The 26,511-nt window shown below is 42.1% G+C and overlaps 1 protein-coding gene across 6 annotated transcripts in view; it reads right to left on the bottom strand.

The window, feature by feature from the left end:
* The window catches only part of ASZ1 (ankyrin repeat, SAM and basic leucine zipper domain containing 1), a 96,398-nt gene that overhangs the window by 10,705 nt on the left and 59,182 nt on the right, over positions 1-26,511 (bottom strand). For all 6 annotated transcript variants that reach the window (XM_024108981.3, XM_005285761.4, XM_065556183.1 and 3 more), the window contains 6 exons: positions 16,529-16,640; positions 13,837-13,971; positions 10,853-10,977; positions 8,199-8,274; positions 6,550-6,606; positions 2,300-2,412 (listed from right to left, as the gene is read on the bottom strand). In XM_024108981.3, coding sequence (XP_023964749.3) covers positions 2,300-2,412; positions 6,550-6,606; positions 8,199-8,274; positions 10,853-10,977; positions 13,837-13,971; positions 16,529-16,640 — 618 coding nt within the window. The remainder of the gene's footprint in view (positions 1-2,299; positions 2,413-6,549; positions 6,607-8,198; positions 8,275-10,852; positions 10,978-13,836; positions 13,972-16,528; positions 16,641-26,511) is intronic.

Raw genomic sequence — 26,511 nt, 5'->3', positions numbered from 1 at the left:
CACACAGGATGCATGACGAGAACACTGGTCCATTTTACATTACATTCAGATGCTCTAGAAAAAAGTTTTGTCTCCATACCATCATGCATCCCGGTCAATGAAGCTTTCAGTGAGCGTTGAGGAGCCATCTTCGAAGCTGCCTGTGCATCCGTACTGCGCAGCTACCATCCAGTCTACATGCTGTGCCTTGAGGCTGAATGTGCTAAACTGTTCAGTCAGTATGAATTCTCTGATGATCCATATATTGCTGACCAGATAACTGAGTCACTGGATGACTAGACAGGCATGATGGGAAGTGATGACTCAGAATCTAGAATTCTCGCTCAAATCAGAAATGCTGGAATTTGATTCATTGTCTCAGCACAGCTCAGCAACCACCACCCCTAAGCCACCACCTGTCATGCCAAATCAAGCTGCCAGTCATCTGCTGTATGTGTCAAAGGCTCCAAATGAGAAGCATGTCAGACAAATTCATGATGAATGGCAGAGGTTCCATCTGAGAGATGCCACTTGGCAATATAGAGAGCTGTTCACAGCCACCAAGCTAGACAAAATTCTGAGTGGTATTAGGAGTGGCACTCTTGCTGGCTATGACAACGTATTGCTAGAGTTCCTGAAGCACCTCGGGACTGCACCCATGGTTGGTGCAGTTCTTCACGCGAGTGGTCAATGAAGAGCAACTTCCAAAGACATGGCTATTTACACATTAGCCCTGCCCAGATTTCTGTGATATTGATGCAGCATGAAGTATGGTCTGCAGCTGATGTCAGAAACCAGTTTCTTATAAATGACATGACCACGTGTGTACCTGGCTTGATTTGCCACACCGCTCATGGGCCTTTCTGAACTGATTTTGTATGGGCCAGGGTCAATGTAAAGCCAGCCTTCATACCTGCAGCCAACGAGAAGATCCCACATGCAGCTGTGGCCAAAGACCGACAATGTCACCCATCACTGATGACTGCCCTCTGACCAGATTTGATGGTGGTCTGAGGGCGCTACACTTAGCCGAGGAGGCTGCTGTCAATTGGCTTGGCGAGCTCTACCTTCGACAGGAAGAAGAATGCACTTTGATTAGTTCTTTTTCAAAGAGGACTCGATCAAAGCACATTAACAGACTGTTAATGAGCATCAGCAGGGTCCACAGGGAAAACTTAGTCCTTGGTAGGCTAGTGCAGGGTATATTCACACCACAGCTTGCCTCCATCTTAAGGGCTCCCTCAGGGGAAAAATGACTTGTTTTCTATCATGTTTTATTACTGCTCTGAGATGGCACAGCACCTTAGAGATAAAGAGCTGTTTTATTGATTTGACACATGCCAAGTTCACTGAATATTGTCAGAGTCTTTATGTCTCCCGAGTCTCTGCGGAATAGTTTGGCCCAAACCAGTCTGTCATTCAGGTAGGGAATTATGCAGATCCCTTGCCTTCCTGAGGACCACTGCAATTACAACTATTGTTTTTGTGATGAGCCTAACAGACCAAAAGCGCAAGTGTTCTTGACCTTTGGAGGTAGATTTGGGAACCACTGTACTTGTCCTTGAGGTACTGCTGAATTAGAGTGAGGCTGTTCAGACACATTTCTGACCTGGCTCTCAGCCCTAGCTGTGATAGCTCTGCACAGGGCTGAGGTGGGAGGGAGAAGCAGGAAGTGCAGAGCAGCTATGCTGATGAATGCTCTGGAGTGGAATGGAGGACAACAATATTATAGGTTTTTTTCAGCTCCTATTCTAGCTATATATAGGTATAGATTAGATAAATATAGAAGAAAAATATATTTAGAAGAATAAAATGGAACAGGGGAAAAATAATTTTTCTTTAGTCTTTTTTTTTTTGTTTTCCTCTGCTCCATTTTATTTTGGAGCTCACTGAGGCTGGAAGAAAACTGACATCTCAGTCAGAGATGCCAGCTGTAGCTGTTTCTTGTGCAGCAGGAGAACAGCTGGGAAAGCCTTCCCGCACACAAGATAGAAGAAGAGAGAAAAAAACATACTGCATCCAGATAGGTGAGGAGGATCTCACATATTCAATCAAAGTGATGGCAACATCATCACAGAAAGTAACAGCAACTTAGCCCTCAAGAAACACAGATCCCTATAATGGGCAACTACATGATCTGAATTATTGTAACACTGGTGTTCCTCGGTGTTTGCCACCATCTTTCATAATTTAAGGCTGAGTCCTGCTACTAGACATGTAACATGATACTCTGTTTCAAAGAATTACATCTTTGTGCTATAGTAAACACTGCAACCATATTCTCAATATATATTTATGTAACTGAAAGATGACATTTTACCTGAATTCTAAGTTCATCACTTCAGGCAATTCTCCAAATTTTACTTCTTCCACCTGCAGCTCTTTAACAGTATCTAGGATTTTCTGTTGGTCTCTGGTATTTGTAATCCCAATCTAAATAAAAAAGTTATTTTAAATACATAATTGTGTAATGTTTAAAACAGACAATAGAATTAAAAAAGCTAAAAAGCTAGTTTATTAAATTTTAGAAGTACACAAAATATAATTATTTATACATACAGCAGCATAGAACCTTTCATCATGGAGGGTCCCAAACACTTTACAGACTTAAAAACTTACTAAAAAAAGTACATTTAGGGTCACTTCAACTAACTCTACAATATAGCCAAACTACTGAAGGTGAAGTATGTCAACTGTTTAATAATGCTCCGCACCACTACATAATTAGACTGGAAGTGAAGAATGCCTAATTGAAATTGCACAGGAAACATAGGTAGACAGAATGTAATTACTCACATTGGCACTTGGCCAAAATGGGATATTTGTAAAACCTGCCATAGGATTTTCAATAATCACAAATAACTAGGGCCTCTGTTTTAGGTGTCATCTGAGGCACCTCCAGCAGTAAAATGCTCCATATCATCATACTGGTTCAGTATTAACCCAACAGGAAGAAAGTCACCTAATGAATCATCAGCACCATTTCCTGTAGAACCTAGGTGTTCCTGAGAGGTCTAATCCAGCTACTGACCTAACCCAAACCAGCTTATCTTGTTAACTAAAAGTACATTGAAAATGACAAAGACCACAAGACTGTTTAGAGTACAATTGTAAACAGCAACCTAGATGTTTACCATAGTCTTGCCCCCCAAGAAAAAAAAACTAACATAATGACACCAAAAAGCATATACACATTTGTAAGTGTCTACTATTCTTTTATACTTGTGAGCAAGACACGAGAAGTCATTCTTCCGCTCTACTCTGCTCTGGTTAGGCCTCAGCTGGAGTATTGTGTCCAGTTCTGGGCGCCGCATTTTAAAAAAGATGTGGAGAAATTGGAAAGGGTCCAAAGAAGAGCAACAAGAACGATTAAAGGTCTTGAGAACATGACCTATGAAGGAAGGCTGAAAGAATTGGGTTTGTTTAGTTTGGAAAAGAGAAGACTGAGAGGGGACATGATAGCAGTTTTCAGGTATCTAAAAGGGTGTCATAAGGAGGAGGGAGAGAACTTGTTCACCTTAGCCTCTAAGGATAGAACCAGATTAAACTGCAGCAAGGGAGGTCTAGGTTGGACATTAGGAAAAAGTTCCTAACTGTCAGGGTGGTTAAACACTGGAACAAATTGCCTAGGGAGATTGTGGAATCTCCGTCTCTGGAGATATTTAAGAGTAGGTTAGATAAATGTCTATCAGGGATGGTCTAGACAGTATTTGGTCCTGCCATGCGGGCAGGGGACTGGACTCGATGACCTCTTGAGGTCCCTTCCAGTCCTAGAATCTATGAATCTATAGACACATGCTAATCATTTGGAATTTCCATGTATGACCTAAATACCTCTGGATATTTGGAAAATAATATAAAATTCTTTTAAAGAGAATTCCAGGTGGCATAAAGTATCTATGTGCATCTGGGTAATAGCTATCAACTTATGAGAGACATAAACTGACCGCTTCTATACCGAGGGTGACTGTGTGTGCCCCCTCCCTGCTTGTTCATATAGAAAACGGTAGTTACATCGTCTGACATTATCAGGATGTGCTGGGATTGTATGAATGGTAGTAATGCTTTGCAAGCTTCTCGTACTGCTCTTAGTTCCAGAAGATTTATGTGTATTCTGGCTTCCCAAGGTGTCTAAATGCCTTATGTGTGATTGTCTATGTGGCTCCACAGACTATCAGGGAAGAGTCCGTAATTATTGTCTTGTTGGGTGTGGGGGATAGAAAGGAAATTCCTACACACACCTATCCGGGGTCTCTCCATCGCACCAGGGACTCACTCACTTCGGTGGGAATTGTAACTATGGTATTCATGCTGTGTTTGCTCAGAATACCTTTTGACCAGAGCCAACCTTGCAGAATTCCCTCATGACAGCAGTCCGTGAAAAGAGATGGGGAAGGTAGTATGGGGGGAGAAACTCGCTGGTATAGCTAAAATGGTTGCTAGCCTCATCAATAAAGGCTTGAAATTGAATCTGTCAAGGAACTTAGAATAGTTAAGGTGATAATACATGGCGAGAAGAGCTTGATAATTTGAGATCCTAAAATGCAGGCTGGTAAGTGTTAAGACCATTTTCCCCATAAGGTTGATACACTTGGCCTCATCTTTAAGGAAGACCCTTGGGTGCTATTGCCAGTGGCTGCATGGACCACCATGGAGTTTGGGGCAGTGTGAGTGAGAAAGAATTCTGCTCCCTTAGGCAGGACAACGTTTCACTTCTCTGCCCTCTTAGGGGTAGGGGCACAGTTGGCCTGGCATATGCCACACAGCCCTTGCCGACTCTATTATGGCTTCATTTACCAGGAGAGCAAGCCAGATGGCGCTTGTAGGATATTTAGGAGCTTATGCTGAGGGTCCTGGTACTCTTCTAAGGAGATCTGGAACTCTTTTGCCACTCTCTGTTGAGCAGTGGTGGACAACCTGCGGCCCATCAGGGTAATCTGCTGGCAAGCCACCATACAGTTTGTTTACATTTGCACGGCTGCCCGCAGCTTCCAGAGGCCACAGTAAACAAACTGTCTGGCAGCCCGGCAGCGGACTACCCTGATGGGCTGCATGCAGCCCGCGGGCTGCAGGGTGCCCACGACTGATCTAAGTCCTGTGGTGGGATTCTAATTCTAGCTAACTTGAACTATGATAACACTAACAATGAGGTATGAATAATATAAAACTGAGTATTTACAGGAAGAAGAGAAAGGATCAGTTCTGGACAATGGAGAAGTCTGACTCAGGCCATGTAGTGGTAAGAAGGAACTGGAAAGATGGTCAGTCTGCCCTGCCCCTTATGCCCTCAGTGCAGAGCACAAGGAGAGCAGGGGCACAGGCGCACACCAAAAGACACTACTTGCAAGAATTCACTGGTCTCAAGCACAGGGAGCACAAACATACTCACAGTGAAATACACACAGGGAGCACCGAAAGAACTAGACTAATATCTACCGTAAAATATAAGTTTCAAGAAGTGTAATCAATTAACAATTCAAGATGGCTGACACTTGTAGAACCATGATGATAGGGCACCAGACTACACTGATCTAGTTACTAGATGGCTATCCCCTAGCCTGGTTACATACAATTCTATTTTATAGACTTCATCTTAACTGCCTTCGCGTATTATGCTTATTGGAATGTGAGCACTACAAGTGCTTAGCTAAAGAACCACCTAAACTACAAACTGGCACTGTGCTGTATGTTGTAACTGGGTCAGGAAACAATCATGTAGACACTGAGTACCCCAACTCAATTATAACTGAAAAAGTAGATGAGCCCTGGGAGTCAAGAGACCTTGGTTCCACTCCTGCCTTTTCCACTCACTCTGACTTTGGACAAGTCAATTATTTCTGAAAACCTTATTTTCCCCATTTTTATAATGGGGTTTTAAGTTAGACTTCTTGCATGCCCACTGAAGACAGCATGATCCCACAAGTATAACTGAGGGCACAATTTGGCCCACACTGAGGGCACAATTTGGCCCACACTATTTTTATAACTGGTAACAGCACACATGTAGAAAATAACCTAGACTCCAACTCAGATCCCATGCTGCGTTTACAAATCTAGAGTAGCAGTTAAGCTTATTTGTCTTTTTAAAGTGTAGTTATGTATTTAGCTAGTTGGCTTAAAAAATAAAGCATTAACACCATACATACACACACACTACTTTTACCATTCTTTAAAAAACAGCACTGATTTATGGCTAGCTGAATAATCAACAAGATATTACATTACTTAGATAAACTTTTAGTCATCATATGGCAGTTCTAATTAATAAAATGTAAGCTAAAATGAAGGAATGGTAACAGCTCAAAAATTGCATTAGACTGGTCTCAAACTCTAGGATTTGCCTGATGATATACCCCACAGATTGATCTTTAAAATAGTGTACAAAGGGCAGTCTACATTCAGATGCCAAGATCTTGAAAGCAAATAAGAATTCATCAGGATTTCTGAGAGAAAAAGTTATTGATCCCCTTATTTTTCCCTCTAAAAATTTTCATAAAGATATACAAACAAACAAAGGAATATAAATGAAGTGAAAATAAAGTAGAAAGAGTTCTAAAACATTAAACTGACCTGTGTAAAATCATCTTTTCTCATGGTCAAAAGCTGTCTTAAAGCTATATCATTTTCCTGTATGAAACAAAAGTTTTCACTTAGCAAATATGGAAATTTAGAAGAAAGACTATGAAGAAAAAAGTTAGAAATGTAGCTATACAGGTTAATTATCAAAGGGGCATTGTAAAATTTCTCAGATGTATTCATAATACAAAAAATATCTAATGCATATACCTAAGCCTCAATTCCTTGGAAGTTTTAATCGCTAGTCTGCTAAAAAAACTACAGTAATAATCAGTGGAACACCCTTGCTCTGACTGGCCAATGGGATCACAGAGGGCCTCCTCCTTCCCCTGCTCTGACTTGCCAATGGGGCAATGGGGGACCCTCGATCCTGGTGTGCCTTCCCCCAGCCACTATGGTGGGAGGCGGGGGGAGATCTGCCTGGGCAGCTTTTGCAGGAGCAGTGCTTGAGTGACTTGGAAAAGAGAGAGAGAGAGTGTGAGTGAGTGAGTGATTGTCATAACTAGAGAGCAACCTTTTGGCTTATTTAGTTTCACAAAGGAAGGCTAAGCAGGGCTATGGCTGCTCTTCATAAATACATCGGGGTAAATGCTAGGGAGGGTGAAGGGCTGTATAAACTATAGGAGCATGTTGGCACAAGAATAAATGGGTGTAAACTGGCCATGAACAAATTCAGGCTGGACATTAGAAAAAGGTTTCTAATCATCAGAGGGGTGAGTTTCTGGAACAGCCTTCTATGGGGAGCAGTGGGAGGAAAACGACTTAATTAGATTTAAGGACAATAAGAAGTTGGATTATATAACAGGGTTGCTTGTGATGTAGGGAGGCAGGTCTCACTTCCGATTTGTCTTCAGTTCCTAAAGCTCATGCTTCAGGGTTTCAGCCAGCCACCAACAGGTGTCAGGAAGGGATTTCCCCTGCCTCCCTCAATAAATAGAGAGCACGCACAGGTACGTGCGTGTATTTAATCTTCTTCCTCTGAAGTATCATGGATGTCACAGCTGCAGATGGGACATTGGACTGGGATGGCCATAGCTCTGAGGTGGCACCGAGCATTCTCTCTCTCAGGTACTTGGCTGTCTTGTTCTACCTTACATGCTTAGAGTCTAACCAATTGCTACATATGGGGTCAGGAAGGAATTTTCCCCCAGGCTAAACTGGCAGTGGTAGTGACCTTTGAGTATTTTACCTTCTTCTTCAGCATGGGGTCTGGGTCATTGTCACGATTATTTGGCTATATCTCAATCAATTCCCTGTCACTGCAGGGTCCTCTGGCACTGCACCTTGGTCCCTCCAAATCTCTGCTGTGGCATGTAATAGTCTAGTCTACTGTGGGCTGTAATACTTTTGTCTAATTTTGGTTGTTGTATTTAGTGTGCGGATGCTGGGTCGTGTTGGTGGTCAGACTAGATGATCTGGTGGTCCCTTTTGGCCTTAAACTCTATGACTATCACTTAAACAAATTTTACATGTAGCATTTCAGATACAATTTTCTTATTTATTTTCAAATAAATGCATTAAAATGTGACTGACAAAAGTATACAATCTAACACCGAAAAATCTAAGGGTCATAGCAGTATGAAGCGCATTTAATAATTTACAAACTATTTTTAAAATATGCAATTTCACTACATTAATCTTACCTTTAATAACTCTGTTATGTGTTCTAGACCAAGACCATGTAAAAACACTTCTAGGTCACCAAAGGCTGCATAGGAACTATACATATTATTGCACGAGTCACAAAAAGAAAAAAAAGTGGCAAATTTATTTTTCATAAATAAAGCAGTTGTCTAAACTCTAATAGGCAAACACAAACACACACATGCATGCATGTGTGTCAGTAAAGTGATGCATATTTCCAGGCAAAGCACTTCACAAGACTGTAATTAAAGCAGCAAATTGGTATGAATACTTTAAATTAAAAAAAAAATCTTTAGTAAATCATTGTAATTTTAAAAATCAAATGGCTGCAGGCAGGAAATTCAAAGTTAAGGTTACTATTTCAAAAACATCCCAAATGTTGGAAAATATGGAAATGCAGTTATGGTACATCAAACTAAACCTCTACCCCGATATTACACGAATTCGGACATAATGAGATAAAGCAGCGCTCCGGGGGGCGGGGCTGCGCACTCCAGTGGATCAAAGCAAGTTCAATATAGCATGGTTTCACCTATAATGCGGTAAGATTTTTTGGCTCCCGAGGACAGCGTTATATAGGGGTAGAGGTGTACTTTAACTCTGCCCTCTAATCACTAGCCACCCTTTATGTAAGGTGGATATGTCCATGACAAACATCACAGCTTGTTTGTTTTTAGATTTATAATAAGAAAGGTAAGCACACCTATCCTGGGCCCCTGCGGCCTTTGAAATAATTTTAAAAGTACAAGAAGAAATAAAACCCAGCAGCCGTCAAAAGCCAGAAAATTAACAGCCAATCAAAAATGCATATTCCAAACAACACCATGCAAAAGGCAAAAAGATAAGCCATTACCCTCAATGCTCCCTCACCAAAATCCTACATTAACAGAGTCAAGTTTATTTCAGACCAAATATGGAGTGAATTTAAAATCTGAAAGCCTTTCCTGGAGAACACCCATCTGAAAACCCTACTCTTATACCAGAAGACTCTAGTTCTGTGATCGGCAACCTGCGGCCTATCAAAATAAACCGCTGGTGGCCAGCCAGACCCTTTTGTTTACACTTGCATGGCTGCCTGCAGCTCCCAGTGGCCGCAGTTCGCTGTTCCTGGCTATCGGGAACTGTGGGAAGTGGCGCGGGCCTGGCTGCTGCTTCCCACAGCTCCGATTGGCCAGGAATGGTGAACCGTGGCGACTGGGAGCTGTGGGCGGTTATGCAAATGTAAACAAACTATCTGGCGGCCCATCAGTGGATTACCAAGATGGGCCGTGTGTGGCCCACAGGCCGCAGGTTGCCCACCACTGCATTAGGGACTTGATTTTTAGAGATATTGATCACCCACAACTGCAGCTGAAGCCAATAGGAACTCCAGTTGCTCAGTACCTCCGAAAATGAGGCTATGATTGACTTGCTTAAAAAAAAAAAATAAATCACACAGAAATTCTGTGAAAGGGTTGGGAATAGAACCCAGGCCTTCAGGCCCTATCTAAACTAGGTTTTTGCACTGGTGTAACTACACGGATACAAACCCTCAGTGTTGATGTGCTGCAATGGAGTGAGATGGCCCTTTCGCTTGTGCAATTTAGTAAATTACTAGGGTAAATTGCACCAATGAAAGCTGTGCGTTGCATTAGTATAGCATATCTATATTAGTTTTGTACTGATATAACCACATTGGTATAGTTCCACCAGTGCAAATTTTCCTAGTTTAGACAAAGTCCGGTACCTTAATCACAAGATTTCCTGTGCCTCCTGTGCTCATGCCTCTAAAAGGGATAAATTCTCCCAAACAGCATAACTGTATTTCAACAGAATGGCCTTGTAATTTGGTATATGCAAGGCCAATGAGGCAGACGACTTGGCCTTTCTTCCTAAGTTTCCCATTTTCCTTTTATCTCATGATGAGATGAGGGAGAGGATTTTCCACTCAGTTATATTTTATTCATATATTTGATTAAGAATAAATATACACGTAATATAACTAAGTAAAAATCCTCTCAATCAATGCCTTATATAGCAACTATTTTTGTCAGGAAGTTGAGTGTGGGATGTGAAAAGAATACTCAAATCCCTGGAGGGACACTTAATAAAAAATCTCCCACCTTGGCCAGGGGAAGAACAGATTCATATAAGAGCCAGAAGTCCCTGCCATGCTCTAAAATATCTTCTTTTCTAAAATATCATATAGTGTATGTGGGGTGCTTCTGGTCAGAAGAAACCTCAATTTTTAAAGCATTTGTCATTCTCAACAGAAGTCCTTAACCTTGTCAGAAATTATCTGATGGAGAAGGCAACAATAGGGTCACATTCTCCACTGATGATATAGATAAAGTTTATTGTGTATATACTGTACCAGTGGCCTCTGTTAAAAACTTGGAAGCATCCAAACTACGTAATGCAACATTGAGTTTGTACAGTAAGGAACCTAAATGTTAGGAAATACAAAATTTAAGATGGGTTTCAGTGTTTCATAACGGGGTTTCAGTTTCTCATTTAAAAAAATTATTACATTAGATGTGATTGTAAAAAAATTTCCAAAAATAGACACTGTAAACTGTTCTGCATTAATGCTAATCATGTGCACACCCCAAAAGCATTCATAATATTAAACCTAAAATGAACTAAAATAGCATTAGTTTTTTCCCTTCTTTACCTAACTCTATGATCTCTAACTGCATCAGGGACCGCTTTCAAGAGTCTGTGGATAGCCTCGTCTTTAAACTGGTTCTGGAACTTCCCTTGCAAGGGATTTGCAGTCAAAGAAAGTAAATTAAAAAGCTGAAAAAAAGTATGAAAACCATTTAGTTAATATTCAATTTAGGAAAAGAGAAGTATAGTAGTGTCCTATTTAATTAAACACAAGAATAATTCAATGCACAATGAAAATTTAAAATGTAAAAAAGGTGGGAAAATTATTTCATGGCCTATTATCTGGGGAGAATAATTCAAGTAAGTCATCTCATTCTTCCAAAAGGCAAACATCTATGATAGAGATGAGCCCATGGAACTTAAATCTCCAAGAGTGAATGTTGCTAAGCTAATCAAATTTCAATGGAATACTGAACAAGAGCCATCAGTATAGAGTGAAGCAACATTATGTACAGTGTGAAGATAAATGAAAACAATAAAAGAATGAAAGAGGTCATATATTAACTAAAATTAACTGAATATTTATTTTTGGTTTGAAGACTTAGAAGTTCTTCACTCCCAAGTCAAATCTCCCAAGAACCAGATTGTGTATGCACCTGTACTTTATTCCTGTATCCTAGAAATGTATGGATATACTGTATTAGCACACACATAGATACCAGTATTATAAACATTCCAAACTAAAAACAATGGATTTTGTTCTTGGGTGTTCTTTATATCTAATTGATCAATGAAAAATGACTTTTTTTTGTCTGCTGATTCATTCTCTCCTGGTAAAACCATATAAACAATCTCCACTAGATAGCTCAGTCTATACCTCTGGCCCCAGTGACAGCACTAAAGTTGACATTCAGGGGACATGTCACTCTAAAGTCTGCCTTCAGGGACAATGATCCAAGTACTCTTCCTGAACTATCAACAAAACTATGATTTCAGAAAGAAAGGGCAAAGCTAGCATTAAATCAAAAAGCCTGACAAAGTCATCAGGGAAAAGCTATCAAACACATGATTACTAGCGCATTCCTTCAAAGGTGAGTTGCAGTGTAGGAACAAATATTCAGTCTGTGCCCATTTTATGCTTGTTTTATGATGTACAAAGAAGGCCTGACATCCTGATCAGTGATTTCCCCACTTTAAAAATAAATTTATTTCTGTTTTTTTATGGTCACATCAGAAGGAAAGGAGCTCTTTGCTCTTCATCAAGTTCATTGACATGATTTGCCTAGATGACTATAATCCTAATGAAGGATGAGGAAGAGACTGAAGCCTGAAGAGCCACTGCAAAAGTTTCATAATTCTCTTAGGGAACCCACTGTATATGTCTGGTCCTCAGGAAGTCAGCATCTCCTTAAATGTCTTTGGTGAGGGTTGTTACTAGTGTGCCAATCTTTGTGAGCTGCATATCCTTTGTAAAAAATGGTAACGTTTAGACATTTCCTATCCAAGGTGTTTTTTCTTTGCTGGCTCCTCACATTCAGACTGAATAATCCTCTTTAAGGGATGGTCAGAGAAAGGCATCCTTCAACTTGGCCAAAACATTTTTTCAATAGTTCCTACTGAAGATCTGCTCTACTTCATATTTTTTTCTATTCCTTTGTTGAGGGATCGAAGCCAAAGAGCAACAGAGATTCATCTCATTCTCATCTCAAATTCTGGTGGGAAAAGATAATCATGTGTATCTTCCTCCCATTTCTTTGGATCAGACTGACAAGCCCATGTACTCCATCATATAATTAAACCAAATTCTACTACAAGAATGCAATGTTAATTTATTGTCTCTTTATTGAATACTCTTTGTTCTCATTCCCCTCACCTCCTCACAAACACAAGCTCCTAGTGATGTAAAATTTGTCAGTGATTATTCTCAATGGATTTTTTTGCCACACTCTTCAGGCAGCCTGGCTCAAAGCCTCCTTGCCAATGTGTGCCATGAAAAGTAGTTTGTAGCTGGTTTCCAATGGCTAATCTCTCCAAATCACCAGGCCTTGACTGCTCCACTGTTTTCCAGGCAGCCTAGGCTCCTAGTCTGCAATACTGGTTCTTTTCTCCGCTTCCTAACTGTCATTAGATTCCAGCTCTGGCTCCTTGTCCCTCTGCTGCCTGGCTCCCAGGAACAGGGCAGGGAAGACTCACTCTAATCCAATGAACTCCCCCTGGTGGGGAAAGCTGGAGAGAGATGCTGAAAATAGATGCCTGGGTGCAGAAAAATAGTGAATTTCACTTTAATAATGCTGATTTCTGCAAATATGCAGTCTTGAAAAAATGCTAAATATCACAGCTATGGAGTTGCAGATTCCACCGAGCTCTGTGCTGAATAGTGTAGTTCACAACTCTCTAGAGATATCGACCTGGCTTGGGAGGCTCCCTGTGTAGACATACCCTCTGTTGCTGCTCCTAGGGCCACAGGAGATGATTCAACCTTTTTAGACAGACTTCTCCCTTGAGCACTAATGATTGAAGCTGCTGATATTTACTATACTACCTAAAGCCTGCAGCTACTTTTTCATATTTAAGCAATTTAAAATGTTTTTCTATTTGAATTTCTGTAGAATTCTCCCAAATGAACTGTAGTTAAATACTATACAATGTAATCTATTTCAAAGTTATCTTGGTTGAATTCAACCAACTATTTCTCAAAGAGTTGATCAGAAAAACTGTCAGTGAATACATTTTTGATACAACGCGTATTAAAATAATAACTCTAAGCAAGGAATTATGCTGGAAATTTAAGTACACATAAGCAGAGAAATTCTTAAGTTAAAGTTCCCAAGCAACATTAACTTTGCAACATAATGCATGTGTAGTAACTTTTAAAACATCATGAACACCTACAGTATAGCACTGAATAATATTAATAAATATTTGTTAAATATATGCTGTAATACATGTTTAAGGGCCTACATTAACATTGGTCTGGGAAGCTGTGCAACCAGTGAGAACATGAACATTTCAGGAAAAACAGAATGAGACCTTAGTGGAGAACAATACCTCTGAATGTTTACTGCTTTTTGCAATCTCTCCTGCTGTCTTTCCATCTTTGGTTTGTAGAGTTTTATCAGCTCCAAGTTCAAGCAACTTCAAGACTACATTTTTATGTCCTTGGTGGGATGCCCATGTCAGTGCCTATATATAAAACATTTTGTTTCACTTGGTAGAATAAGTTTAAAAAAGCAAGACAAAAAACAGAGATTATCTCAGTAAAACAAAATAGGGTAACTTGTGTGAAACGTAAATATGGAAGAGTAACTCCACCAGCTAATTATGATGACGCTGCACAATCTCATTTTGTTACACTAAGTTAATTATTGATTGGAAGATGACCAGACAGAATACAATTCACTAAAAATGGACAACATGTAAAATATGTTGTCAAATGTTTTAAAAATTAATTCAAAGTTAAAGTGCAGATTTAAATATGAATGACAAAAGTTCTCAACGCATATGCAAAGTCAGTTCTAACTCTGCCCTTTCTCACTCACTCATCTTTCACACATGGGAAGGTGTTCCCTCCCCTTTGCCACATCATCGGACTACAAGTGTATTTAATAGACTGTCTTAGTTTGTTCTAAATTCTACAATTTTGGTTTATTTAAACATTAATAGCAAAATTACCCCATACCTTACAGTTTGCAGATTATTTTAAATACAGGAACATAATGGCAAATAAGGAAGCAATAAGATACCTGTGAAATTCTGAAATTCCATTCTGAGCAATTCTCAAAGCTTTGGGCTACCACGACTCCAAATATAAAAGGGACTCAGATGCTATGGCAACCAGGGGCATGTGCAGGGATTTAAATGTGACTATTTTTGGGGATGTGCGATGCTCTGTACATCAGGTGAACACCCTGTACCCCCATGTTCATCCTTACAAAATGATTGTGTGGTATCCAATGCAAAATTTGTCATGTCGGGTGTCTTCAGAAGGCTCATAATGCACTGAGCATTGTTGTTATAGTGATGCTATAGGTTGTTTCATGTATATAGTTTTGAGGCTGAAAATGTGTTCTCGAGGCTTAAAACAAACCCAGGCAAAAACTCTCCAGGGGCAGAGAGGCAGTTCATACCTCATCACGGCATGTATGGCACAAACCCAGCCCAGCCTCACAGGAACAAAGGACACTGGCCTAGGCAGCAACAAAGGATCTGCTGGACTCTCGAGTGAGCCCCCCCCCCACTTTCCTTGGTCAGTTGGGGACTATGATGTGGTAATGCTCACCTGACTATGAAGGGGGGGGGGCAAAGCCAAGAGGGAAGAAAGGACATGATAAAAGGGAGAGATGTTTGCCATGCTCTCTCTCTCTTCCACCTCCATCTACAGACACCACCACCAAGCAACTGAAGCGCTGATGAAAGGGGAGAGCCTGGCTGAAGGGCAACCAGCCAGCCTCTGATGAGAAGCATCTAAGTTTGTAAGGGCACTGAAAATGTTAAGATCAGCTTAGAATGCGTTTTGCTTTTATTTCATTTGACCAAATCTGACTTCTTGTGCTTTGACTTAAAATCTATCTTTTGTAGTTAATAAATCTGTTTGTTTATGCTACCTGAAGCAGTGCGTTTGGTCTGAAGCGTGTCAGAGACTCCCCTTGGGATAACAAGCCTGGTATATATCAATTTCTTTGTTAAATTGACAAACTCATGTAAGCCTGCAGCGTCCAGCGAGCATAACTGGACACTGCAAGGGTTGTGTCTGGGATCGGAGATATACGCTAGTGTAATTCGGTTGCACAATCCAAGCAGCGGCTGGCCAAAAGTGCTCACTCATGTAGGTGGGAGAAGCTTACATGCTAGAGGCTGTGCATGAACAGCCCAGGAGTGGAGGTTCTCACAGCAGAGCAGGGTAAGGCTGGCTCCCAGAGTCGAAGATTGGAGTGACCTAGCAGATGACTGGTCCAGATAACATCAGGGAACATCACAGGGGGCACTTTAAACATCAGCACCCCATCCAATGTCCCCAGGCTCCCCTTCCTCCCTCACCACCTCCCCAGGCACCCTACCCATCCCCACAGAACCCCCCCGTTTCCACTGCCTCCGCCCACCTTTGTCCTGAGCTCCCTTCTGCGGCATCCCAGGTGGGCCCCAAACACTTACTGGAGGCTGCAGGCAAGGAAGGGACGGGTATCAGCCGGCTTCCCCGCGCACCCTCTGGCAGAGCTGGGCTGCCAGCTTTGCTTCCCTGCTCTGGGCGTCATCTAGTGGGGCTCAGTGGGAGCGCTAGCTGCAGTGCCTTTCTCAGGCATGTCCCTTCAGCTGCGCTCAGCCCAACTCCCACCTTGGCAGAAAGAGGGGAGGATAGGCTCAGGGGAGGGAATCCCCAGGGGGAGGACAGGGCAGAAGCTGGGGGTGGTGGCGGAGAGATTACTGGGGGGAGGCGTGCCCCTGCTTTCCCCCCCTTGCTCACGCCCCTGATGGCAACAGATGACAGATAGGTGAGAGATAAGGTTAGATAAGGAAAGAAAAAGAAAAAAAAGTCAAAGCCGCTACTGCAAGTGCCATGTTAAGGAACAATCTCTTCTGATTCAGAAAAAGCTGTTGAATGGTGCCAGACGGAGTCAGTTCCAGAAAAATTTGGCAAGGTGGAGCACTAGAGTGAAGGGTATTTCTGAGGAACAAGTAGTAAATGTGAAAAGTAAACACCCAATTCAGTATCACATACAGTATATACAAGTAGCTTGCTTACTGTATAACCATTTTCATCCTGGGCATTTATTTGTGATCCAGAAGCAACAAGAAGAGCAACAACTTGACGGTGTCCTTCTCGAGCTGCATACATTAGCGGAGTCATTTGTTTCCTTGGAAAAAAGAGGAATTTTTGTTAAAATACTAAACGTTAGCTAAGGTATCAGCTGTATGGCATTGACTCAGCAAAGATTCAGCAGAACACTCAGGCATGAGCTTAAACTTTAAATGCAATCTTAAATCCTATTAGAGTCAATTGGCCTTAAGCAGATGCTTAACTTTAAGCACATACTGAAATGATGTAAAGAATCGGGCCTATATTCCCAATTAACACCTATCCTGTCAAGCGTCTATTGTACTGCAATCAGAAGTACAAATATCAGTAAGTAGAAAATCAGTATTATATTCCTAGACAAAAAGATACTCAAGATTGCTAGTATGTATCAGCAATTTGAGTATAATACAGTAACTCCTCGCTTAACGTTGTAGTTATGTTCCTGAAAAATGCTACTTTAAGCAAAACGATGTTAAGCGAATCCAATTTCCCCATGAGAATTAATGTAAATGGGGGGGGGGGTTTAGGTTCCAGGGAAATTTTTTTCGACCGACAAAAGACTACATATATTTTATATATATTTTGTGACAAAGTTCCTCCTCTATCTTGGTGGGTCCTGCGCTTATTGGCGGATTTTCTTGCCTCAGAGATTCACCATGTGGGTTGGGGAACAGCCCAGAGACCTTCCCCTCTGGAAGAACCCACAGTCCAGGTCAATTGGGAGGTTTGGGGGGAACCCGGGCCCGCCCTCTACTCTGGGTTCCAGCCCAGGGCCCTGTGGACTGCAGCTGTCAGTTGAGCCCTCAAGGATTAACACATTGTTGTTAATGTAGCTTCACACTCTACAAGGCAGCAGGAATGGAGGGAGGGGAGACAGCATGTCAGAGAGACACAGAGACAGATAGTGTGTGTGTGTGTGTGTGTGTGTGTGTGTGTGTGTGTGTGTGTGTATGTGTATGTGTGAGAGAGCGAGAGAGATACACATTGCCTCTTCAAGTATGCTGACTCCACTCTTAAGTTCATTGCCTTTTTAAGTAGATCAGGAAGTTGAGACAGTAGTTGCTGCCAGCAAGCTCCCTCTGTTCTGAGCCCTGTCGTGTGTCCCCCCCCAGATCTGTGGAGATGAGATACAGGAGTGGGGGCAGGAGGACACCCTGACATTAGCCCCCCTCTTTTCCGCCTCCTACACAGCAAGCAGGAGGCTCCCGGGAGCAGCTCAGAGGCAGAGGGCAGGAGCAGCACATGGCAGTGGAGGGAGGGACAGCTAAACTGCCCGGCAATTGATAGTCTGCTAGGCAGTTGCCACACAGGGAACTTAGGGGAGCGGGGAGCTGATGGGGGGCTGCCGGTCCACCCTGGTTCCAAGCTCCACCAGCTAGCTCCAACGGGCTGCTCTTTCTGCAAGCAGTGGACAAAGCAGGCGGCTGCCAAACAATGTTATAAGGGAGCATTGCGCAACTTTAAACGAGCATGTTCTCTAATTGATCAGCAATGTAACAACGTTAGCTGGGACGACTTTAAGTGAGGAGTTACTGTACATTATAAAGATGTTGTAACTATCCCAAAAGCAACTATTATAAACCGAGGAAATTCAGAATTAAGGCTAAACTTATAGGAAATACAAACATGCAAAAGAATGGAAGCAGTTAGAACACCCAAACAACCTTAACTCTTCCCTTTAGTAACACCATGCAATAACCTTGTGATTAAAGCATTATCGTGTTAGTAACAGATTAGATGAAAATCTGCTGCTAAAAAAAAAAGTCATGTTGTCACTACAGGGCAGATGGTAGCACCGCCATGTGGTCTGGAGTCAAAGTGCAACACTGAAAAGTAGGTAAATAGGTGCAGTTGCAGCCTGTGGCCTCAGTTCCATTAAAAACAATAGGAGATGGCAGCCATTTTGAAAAAAAAACAAGTCTTCAAGAAATTCTCTGAAAGAGAAATTTTCAGTTATGAAGAAAAACTATAAAAACCCAACAATTAATCCACAAAGTAATTCTTCAAAGTAGCCTACGCAAAATATTTCAGTGAGATTTAACTACATGGAAAGTTTGAAAAGTTAGCATTATTCCAATTATTAAGATAAATAAAAACAAAAATAATGGTGATGTTACACTCCATATGGAAATATGCTTATAATATGGATATGACATAACTAAGATATGTTTTATGAAAGATGGGTCATGTGAATTATTGAAAAGGTTATGATTTACTGAATGTGATTATCCAATTTGTATGCATGTATCATTTCTGTATCTAAAGTTAGGAATATGGACTATGTAACAATTAAAACTGGGTGTATATTTGGAAGACACCCACCAGACAACAGGCCATCAGATTTGATGGGCCATTCGGAAGAAACAACAAGACTGTGAAGATACTAATCTCTCTCCTTCCTGGGAGGAGTCTTGGGATGTAGCTGTGATACTAGTAAGTCAGGTGGTCTTGTCATCTGATACTAAACATCATCTTGGACTTCTTGTAACTTTCCACTAAAAGGAGAGGGGGGTCAAGTTTGGGAAACAAAAGATTCCCGCCTTATGTAAATCTTATTTAAGGGTGGTGAGGAGGGCAAATGGGCCTCTCCTCCATTGCCTACCCACGAAGAGAGACTGCTGACAGTACCTAAAGGGACAAAGAAACCAACCTGAAGGGAAAGGCAGGGATGAGTCCAGACTGAGACAGGGATCCGGTCTAAGAAAATAACTCTGAGCTACAGAAACCCTGCATCCTGCCTAAATTCAACATTTAGGGTAAGAAATTACATTTTGGAACCTATTTCTTTAGTAAATCAAGCTTAGTTTTTGTGGTTTGTTTTATTTGCCCAGTAATCTGCTTTATTCGGTTTGCTATCTCTTTAACCACTTAAAAACTGCCCTTTATAGTTAATACAATTTGTTTTGTTTATTATTAAACCCAGTTTATGTAATTTCTAACAGGAGGAGGCAAGAAGTCATGCATATCTTTCTTCAAATTGAGGAAGAGGGTGAAATTTTATGAGTTTGAGCTGTGCAGATCTTTCTATACAGTGCAAAACAACATACTTTGGGGTTTATCTCCCAAAAAGGGTGTGCACTTGAGTGCTGGGTGAGCCTTTTCACACAGAGCTGATTTCAGTCTGTGTCTGTAGCTGGGTATGGCCCTACCTCTGTGTGTGTGTTGCAAGAGGCTGGAGAGCCTAATTCAGCAAAACAGGGAGAGGGAATCCAGGCTGGTGGAGCAGGAGAGGCTCAGCTAAACCCCAGTACATCAGCTGGCATCCCGGATGGGGGGTCCAACACGTCACAATAATTTTAACTCAAACTAAATTAATGGATTTACTGTAAAGTCTCAGAAAACTAGTTCTCTACTTAAAGAATAAGTGCTGTATCTTGGGGGAGAACACACTATTTCAGGGATCGGCAACCTTTGGCATGCAGCTCTCCAGGGTAAGTACCCTGGCAGGCCGGGCCGGTTTGTTTATCTGCCACGTCCGCAGGTTCGGCCGATCACAGCTCCTACTGGCCACGGTTTGCTGTTTCAGGCCAATGTGGGCGGCGGGAAGCAGCGTGGGCTGAGGGTTGTGCTGGCCGCCGCTTCCTGCCGCCACCATTGGCCTGGGATGGCAAACCGTGATCAGCCGAACCTGTGGACGTGGCAGGTAAACAAACCGGCCCGGCCTGCCAGGGTGCTTACCCTGGTGAGCTGCGTGCCAAAGGTTGCCGATCCCTGCATTATTTTTTCATGTGTAATCAAGAACATGAATCCCTGCCTTAAGTGCAAAACTAAACTCAACATTAACTCTGGAGCTGCAACTGATGCCTCCATAATTTGAATACATAAATACACCTGCAAAGCAACAGTGACGTTTAAATCGCATAGAGGGATCACAGAAACTACAGAGCAGGGATTTCTCATGCCTGTAGGCTTCAATAATATAGAGCCTAATCCATCTAGTGATGGATGATTTTAGAAACTCTGAGACCTTGACATTTAGGCAGGACGGACACAAACAGGGAACCTGACCGCACTGTGGATTCTGTGTGCATGATGTAGATTTTCAGCACTCTCCTGACATTAAGGTGTGCCACTTCTATTCTGTCGGATGTCGCAGATTTGGACAGAATGAAGGAAGGACAACTTCTTGGGACGTATGGAAGGGAAAAATTACTTTAGGAAGAAAAGACTGGTGTTTTCAGCACCACATTGCCATTGTGGAATATATGACAAGGTTCTTGCACAGGTAACATCACTGGTTCTGATACCCATCTAGCAGATGTGATAGAGACCAGAAAACAAGTTTTTATGGACCAGTAGAAGGCCATCACTGAAGTCAGGGTCTCAAAAGAATAATCTCTTAGACCTTTCAAAACCAGTTGTAGATCCCATTTTGCGAAGATTAGCCTGATCAGCAGCTTGGTCAGCCTGATAGCTCTGAGGAATCTGAAGATCAAGAATCCTGCAGACCCAATGAAAAGAAGGCTACTGAGATTAGAAATTTGGCATTATGCCGTGTCTTTGTTCTTGTAGCCCATCTCATGTGCACAGGAACCCTGTTGTGGCGCTGATGAGTTTTTTACAGCTTGCCTTTCACAGTGCCAGACAGCTCGCTGTCTGATTCCCCCCCTGCAGGGTCCCAGTCCCCTAAAGCAGGGGAAAAGGGTTCACTGCCCAACTCCTCCAGCTCAAACAGGGAGGGAGAGGGTCTGCTTATGAGCCCTGCTTCTTTTCCCAGGGCATTTAGGAGCCATTTTAAGATGGGGGTGGGGGGACGGACCTGTAGCCCTGCAGCCTTGTTCTTTTTAAAGTCCTGGACCCGGGGACTTACCCCTCGGCCAGCTGAATGAGATCCTTCTTGTCCTTTGATCATCTCCCTGCTCTGTTCTGTGGCTCCAGCTCTGATTGTCCTGTGTTGGAGACATGGCTACTCAGCAGATAGGACTCCACATGCCAGTCCAACTCAGAGACTCGAGTCCTAATGGAGTTAGGGTCAGTTGGGTGGGTGGAGCCTGGAAGGCTGCCTCGCAAACAGAGCATTTTTTTTGGACTTGGTCTGATGCTTCCTTGGCTGTTCTATCGTGCCTGGGAGGGAGGCAGAGGAGCTGGCAGAGAGACTCTACAGAGGCAGCTTCCAGGTTGATTAACCACCCAACTGTTGATATTCTACCTAGGGAGGAGTAAAAAGGGTTAAAAAGATCCAGTTCATCTGCTCACCACTGCCTGAAAACAGGAGAGAAAAACAGGGGAGCAAATGAAAGCAGGAGCAGCTAAATCTGCCAACTGTCTCCTGCCAAGGAGGCAGAGAACTTAGTGGCTAGCAGGAGCAGGAGAGCATGGCTAGGACAAGCAGTGGTGAAACTCTGGAACGCCTCTGTGAGCGGCACCATGGAGAGTTACAGCCCAGATGTATGAGCACTGGGGGAGATGCTGGGCTGGAGAATATGCATATTACACAAAAAATGTCTGAATAGAACCCTCTAGTGAAAGTGATATATAATTCAAAAATCCAGGAATATGTCACTCTTACTAAATGGTTCTCTAAGAACAGTAGTACACAAATATATTTTAACATCCAACAAGCTAAACACATGGTAAAATATCTGAACATCTTTAGTCTTTGACCTTTATTTCTATTCATTATTCCAAAACTGTGTTTTGATGCTGTTCTCCTACACACTTTTACCTCTTGGCAATGCTGCATGGAAAGTCCTCTGAGACTGTTCTCTCCCCTAAATCTACCCTTTATTTCTACACCCCAGAAGACCTGGTGATAGGACCACCTGCTGACCTGGACAGATTCAAGTATCTCGCATGCATGTCAATATCACTCCTGAATTGGCTTGGGGACTGGGCTGGAGAAAAAGAGTGTTTCAAAACAGGAAAGGAATGGAAAGTGCTGAATGAAGATGGCAGTGGGGATGAAAATAGGTAAGGATTAAAATACAAAACAGAAGAAAACATTGGAAAAGGCAACCAAGTCTCAGGTTATATCCCTCCCACCTCCTTTGTCTGTGTCTCTATTGGCTATAAGCTCTTCAGGGCAGAGATTCCTTACCACAGGTCTAGAGTGCCTAGTATTCTTTTGAGCACTATAGAAATAAATAAAACCAACCAACAGTGAGATGTACAGTAAGGGATCATACAATTGTATAATGAGAAATATCTCTGAGGAAAAGCTTTCAAATTCTGATTGCTTTAAATAAAAAGTAGTTTTGAGTGAGGAGCCACCACTCCTACTAGGGATGGTAAGTAATATTTAAAATGTATTAAAATGCAACATTTTGTCTTCACGAGAATTATCCATTCTTTGCATTACATTGTTCTGTGACAGGGCACTCTCAGTCTGCTGGCAACAGACCTTTCAATTCTTTTCTTAGGAGGAAATGTAAACCCTTGGGAGGGGGCTTTTCCTATAGTACCTACAGGTATTAACTATAATACTGAACACTAGAGGGACCCTGAAAAGCAAGTATACAGCAAAGAGGCTGTACAATTCTGTTTGAATGGACTGTGAGAGACTGAACTTTGTCTCTCTTTTACCATATGCTAGTTACAGCAAAGTATGGCATTGTTCATCTTTCCCTGCTATTTTTCATAAGCAAAATACACGATTGAGAGAGAAACCTGCTCTCCAGAACATCCACATAAGGAGAGGACTGCATAATCTGAGGCTGAAGAGCATCCAGAGATGAAAGATGAACTGGGAACTGAAAAATAGGCAGATAGATAAAAACTGGTGAGAAAATTATGGCACACTGAAGTAGAGACTAGGAAAGGGAGAAAGGCACGAGAGTCTTATAAAAAGAGGAAGATAGCTAGAAAAGGCCTTTCATGCTTTCCCTTGAAAGTGGGGGGGACGGGACTTAGCAGTAGGAAGAAAACAGCTGATTTAATGCACAGGCAGTATAGGATCATGCCTAGGGCTCTGGCTCATGCAGATGTGGGATATCAGAATCTAACTTTCCCTTGGAGTTAGAGGGGGAATATTTACAGTGGTTGCACTTTAAAAGTTTATTGCATGTTAAGAGATATCACCAGTTCTAGTATTTCTCTTTAGTTTTATGTATTGTGTGTATTGGAATAGCACCCAATGACCCATGGGGTCCCACTGTGCTAATCTCTTTCAAACCAGAAGAATCTTACAAAAACAGAAGAAATGTTTTAAAACAGAACACTGTAATTCCACTAACAGACTATGAATAAGCTTCCAAAAAGCTCTAGTAACATCTGGAGACATTATGGAAGTAAAAATGGACGCCACCTCTCCAGTGATACAGAGCTTCAATCACCCAATACCTTCCTTCTCATATCAGTGAGAATTTATCTGATTAATCTCTCTGGTGGAAGGATGTAACCCTCTTCCCTCTACTAATACTGTAAAAGAAGTTCAACTGAGCACTGATTTTTAAAAAAAAAATCTTTCTGATGTTTACACTATGACCAAATCTTTGCATGCATTAATTACACTTATTTCTGTTTCTGCCTTTCCTTCTTTCAACAATATTCTTGCCTTGAAACTTGTGTGAATCAATTAACTCAGACAACCCCACAAAACAAAAAGCAGTAGGTAACCTATTCTCCAGTAAAGTTCAGTATATGACATGAGTAATCACCCAAGTTTATTTGCAGCAGTTTCTGAAAAAGCCACAGGGAACAGAAAGTTCCATGAGCAGCTGTTGCAGAGACACTGCACAAGTTGCCAAGTCATCCCTGCCTAAGATGGGACTAGGTGACTCCTGAGGCCTATCTGATCACCTTCAAATATGATCTGGTTGCCAGCTTAGTTCCATTTCTAACAAAAGCAGCACAAGCCATGTATTAAGCCCTGTAGGAGGATATGGCCACCAAATTCAATATCATCAAAGCTGCCAAGCTGGATTCCCCGAGCGCATTACAGCAACAGTACTACCAGCAACTTAGGGGTGAGCCCTTTTCCTCCAGGGGGCGGCCACACATCTTTACCCAGCAATTTACCGACTGCGTGACTGAGACATCGACCACGGAACTGACAGACCTAAATAGACCTTTTAAAGGAGTCTTCCCAGGAAGGTGCAAACTTGGGTGCAATGGATCCAGCTTTCTGCTATCAGAAGGCAGAATAAAGAGGATTTAATGGAGGTTGAACTGTTGGAGAAGTCACCCTGCTTGTAGCTCAGGAAAGCCATGAAAAAGGAAATTTAAGGAAGATTACTGAAGGGGCTTGTGGAATTCAAGGCAGGGGGACCCAAAATGGACATCTGCCTTGACTAAGGGGGAGCCATCAGCTTCTTCTACTATGTATTTTGCCTGTGGGCAAGAGGAGCATTTACAAATAATTCTACCCCATGATGGAATGTGACTTTGGAGAGACATGGGCTTGCTGGGGCCACATCTAAAAGGGACTGTCACTCAGCCTCTACGGAGGAGCAATCAGTCTTTCCAGGTGGTGGTGTGGTGAACAAGGACATATACAAATATTCTGTCCCTTCCAGGGGTATCTCTGTGAATTGGGGAAGGAGGAAAGGTGGATAAAGAACTGGCTAAAGGGGAGACTACAACGAATCACACTGAAAGGTGAACTGTCAGGGTGAAGGAAGGTTACTAGTGGAGTTCTTCAGGGATTGGTCTTGGGACCAATCTTATTTAACATTTTTATTAATGACCTTGGCACAAAAAGTGAGAGTGGCTAATAAAATCTGTGAATGATACAAAGTGAGAGGTATTGCCAATATGGAGGTGGACCGGAATATCATACAAGAAAATCTGGATGACCTTGTAAACTGGAATAACAGAAACGGGATAAAATGTAATAGTGCAAAGTGCAAAGTCAAGCAATTAGGGACTAACAACAAGAATTTTTGCTATAAATTGGGAACCTATCAGTTGGAAACAACAGAGGAGGAGAAAGACCTGGATGTATTTGTTGATCACAGGATGACTATGAGCTGTCAATGTGATATGGCTGTGAAAAAAGGTGAATGCAGTCCTAGGATGCATCAGGCGAGGTATTTTCAGTAGAGGCATTAAACAAGACACTGATGAAACTTCATCTAGAATATTGTGTGCAATTCTGGTCTCCCATGTTTAAGAAAGATGAATTCAAACTGGAACAGGTGCAGAGAACGGCTACTAGAATGATCTGATAAATGGAAAACTTACCTTATGAGAGGAGACTCAAGAGCTTGGCTTGTTTAGCTTAACAAAAAGGCTGAGGGGAGATATAATTGCTCTCCGTAAATTCATCAGAGGAATAAATACCGGGGAGGGAGAGGAGTTATTTAAGGTAAGTGCCAATGTGGAAACAAGAACAAATGGATATAAACTGGCCATCAACAAGTTTAGGCTCTAAATTAAGCAAAGGTTTCTAATCATCAGAGAAGTGAAGTCCTGGAACAGCCTTTCAAGGGGACAAATGGGGGCAAAAAATCTAATTGGCTTCAAGACTGAGTTTGATAAGTTTATGGAGGGGATGGTATGATAAGACTACCTACAATGGCAGATGGCCCATCGGCGACTGCCAGAAGCAAAAATCCCCAACACCAGAGATCGGATACAACAAGGGGAGGGCTCTGAGTTATTACACAGAATTCTTTCCCAGGTATCTGCCTGGTGGGTCTTACCCACATGCTCAGGTTCTACTGATTGCCATATTTGGATTCAGGAAGGAATTTTCCCCTGGCTCAGATTGGCAGAGACTGTGGGGGTTTTCACCTTCCTCTGCAGCATGGGGCCTGGGTCACTTACAGGTTTAAACTACTGCAAATGGTGAATTCTCTGTCACTTGACGTCTTTAAACCATGTTTTGAGGAGATCAGTGACTCAGCCAGCAGTTAGAGGTCTATTTCAGGAGTGGGTGGGTGAGGTTCTGTGGCCTGCAATGTACAGGTCAGATTAGATGATCACTATGGTCCCTTCTGACCTTAAAGTCTATGAGACTCTGAATCACGATGGTCAGTTTACTGCCCTTA

Source organism: Chrysemys picta, chromosome 1 (genome assembly GCF_011386835.1).
Source record: "Chrysemys picta bellii isolate R12L10 chromosome 1, ASM1138683v2, whole genome shotgun sequence".
NCBI lineage: Eukaryota > Metazoa > Chordata > Testudines > Emydidae > Chrysemys > Chrysemys picta.
Note: the sequence above shows the minus strand (reverse complement) of the source record. Positions and strands in the feature narration are given on the sequence as shown.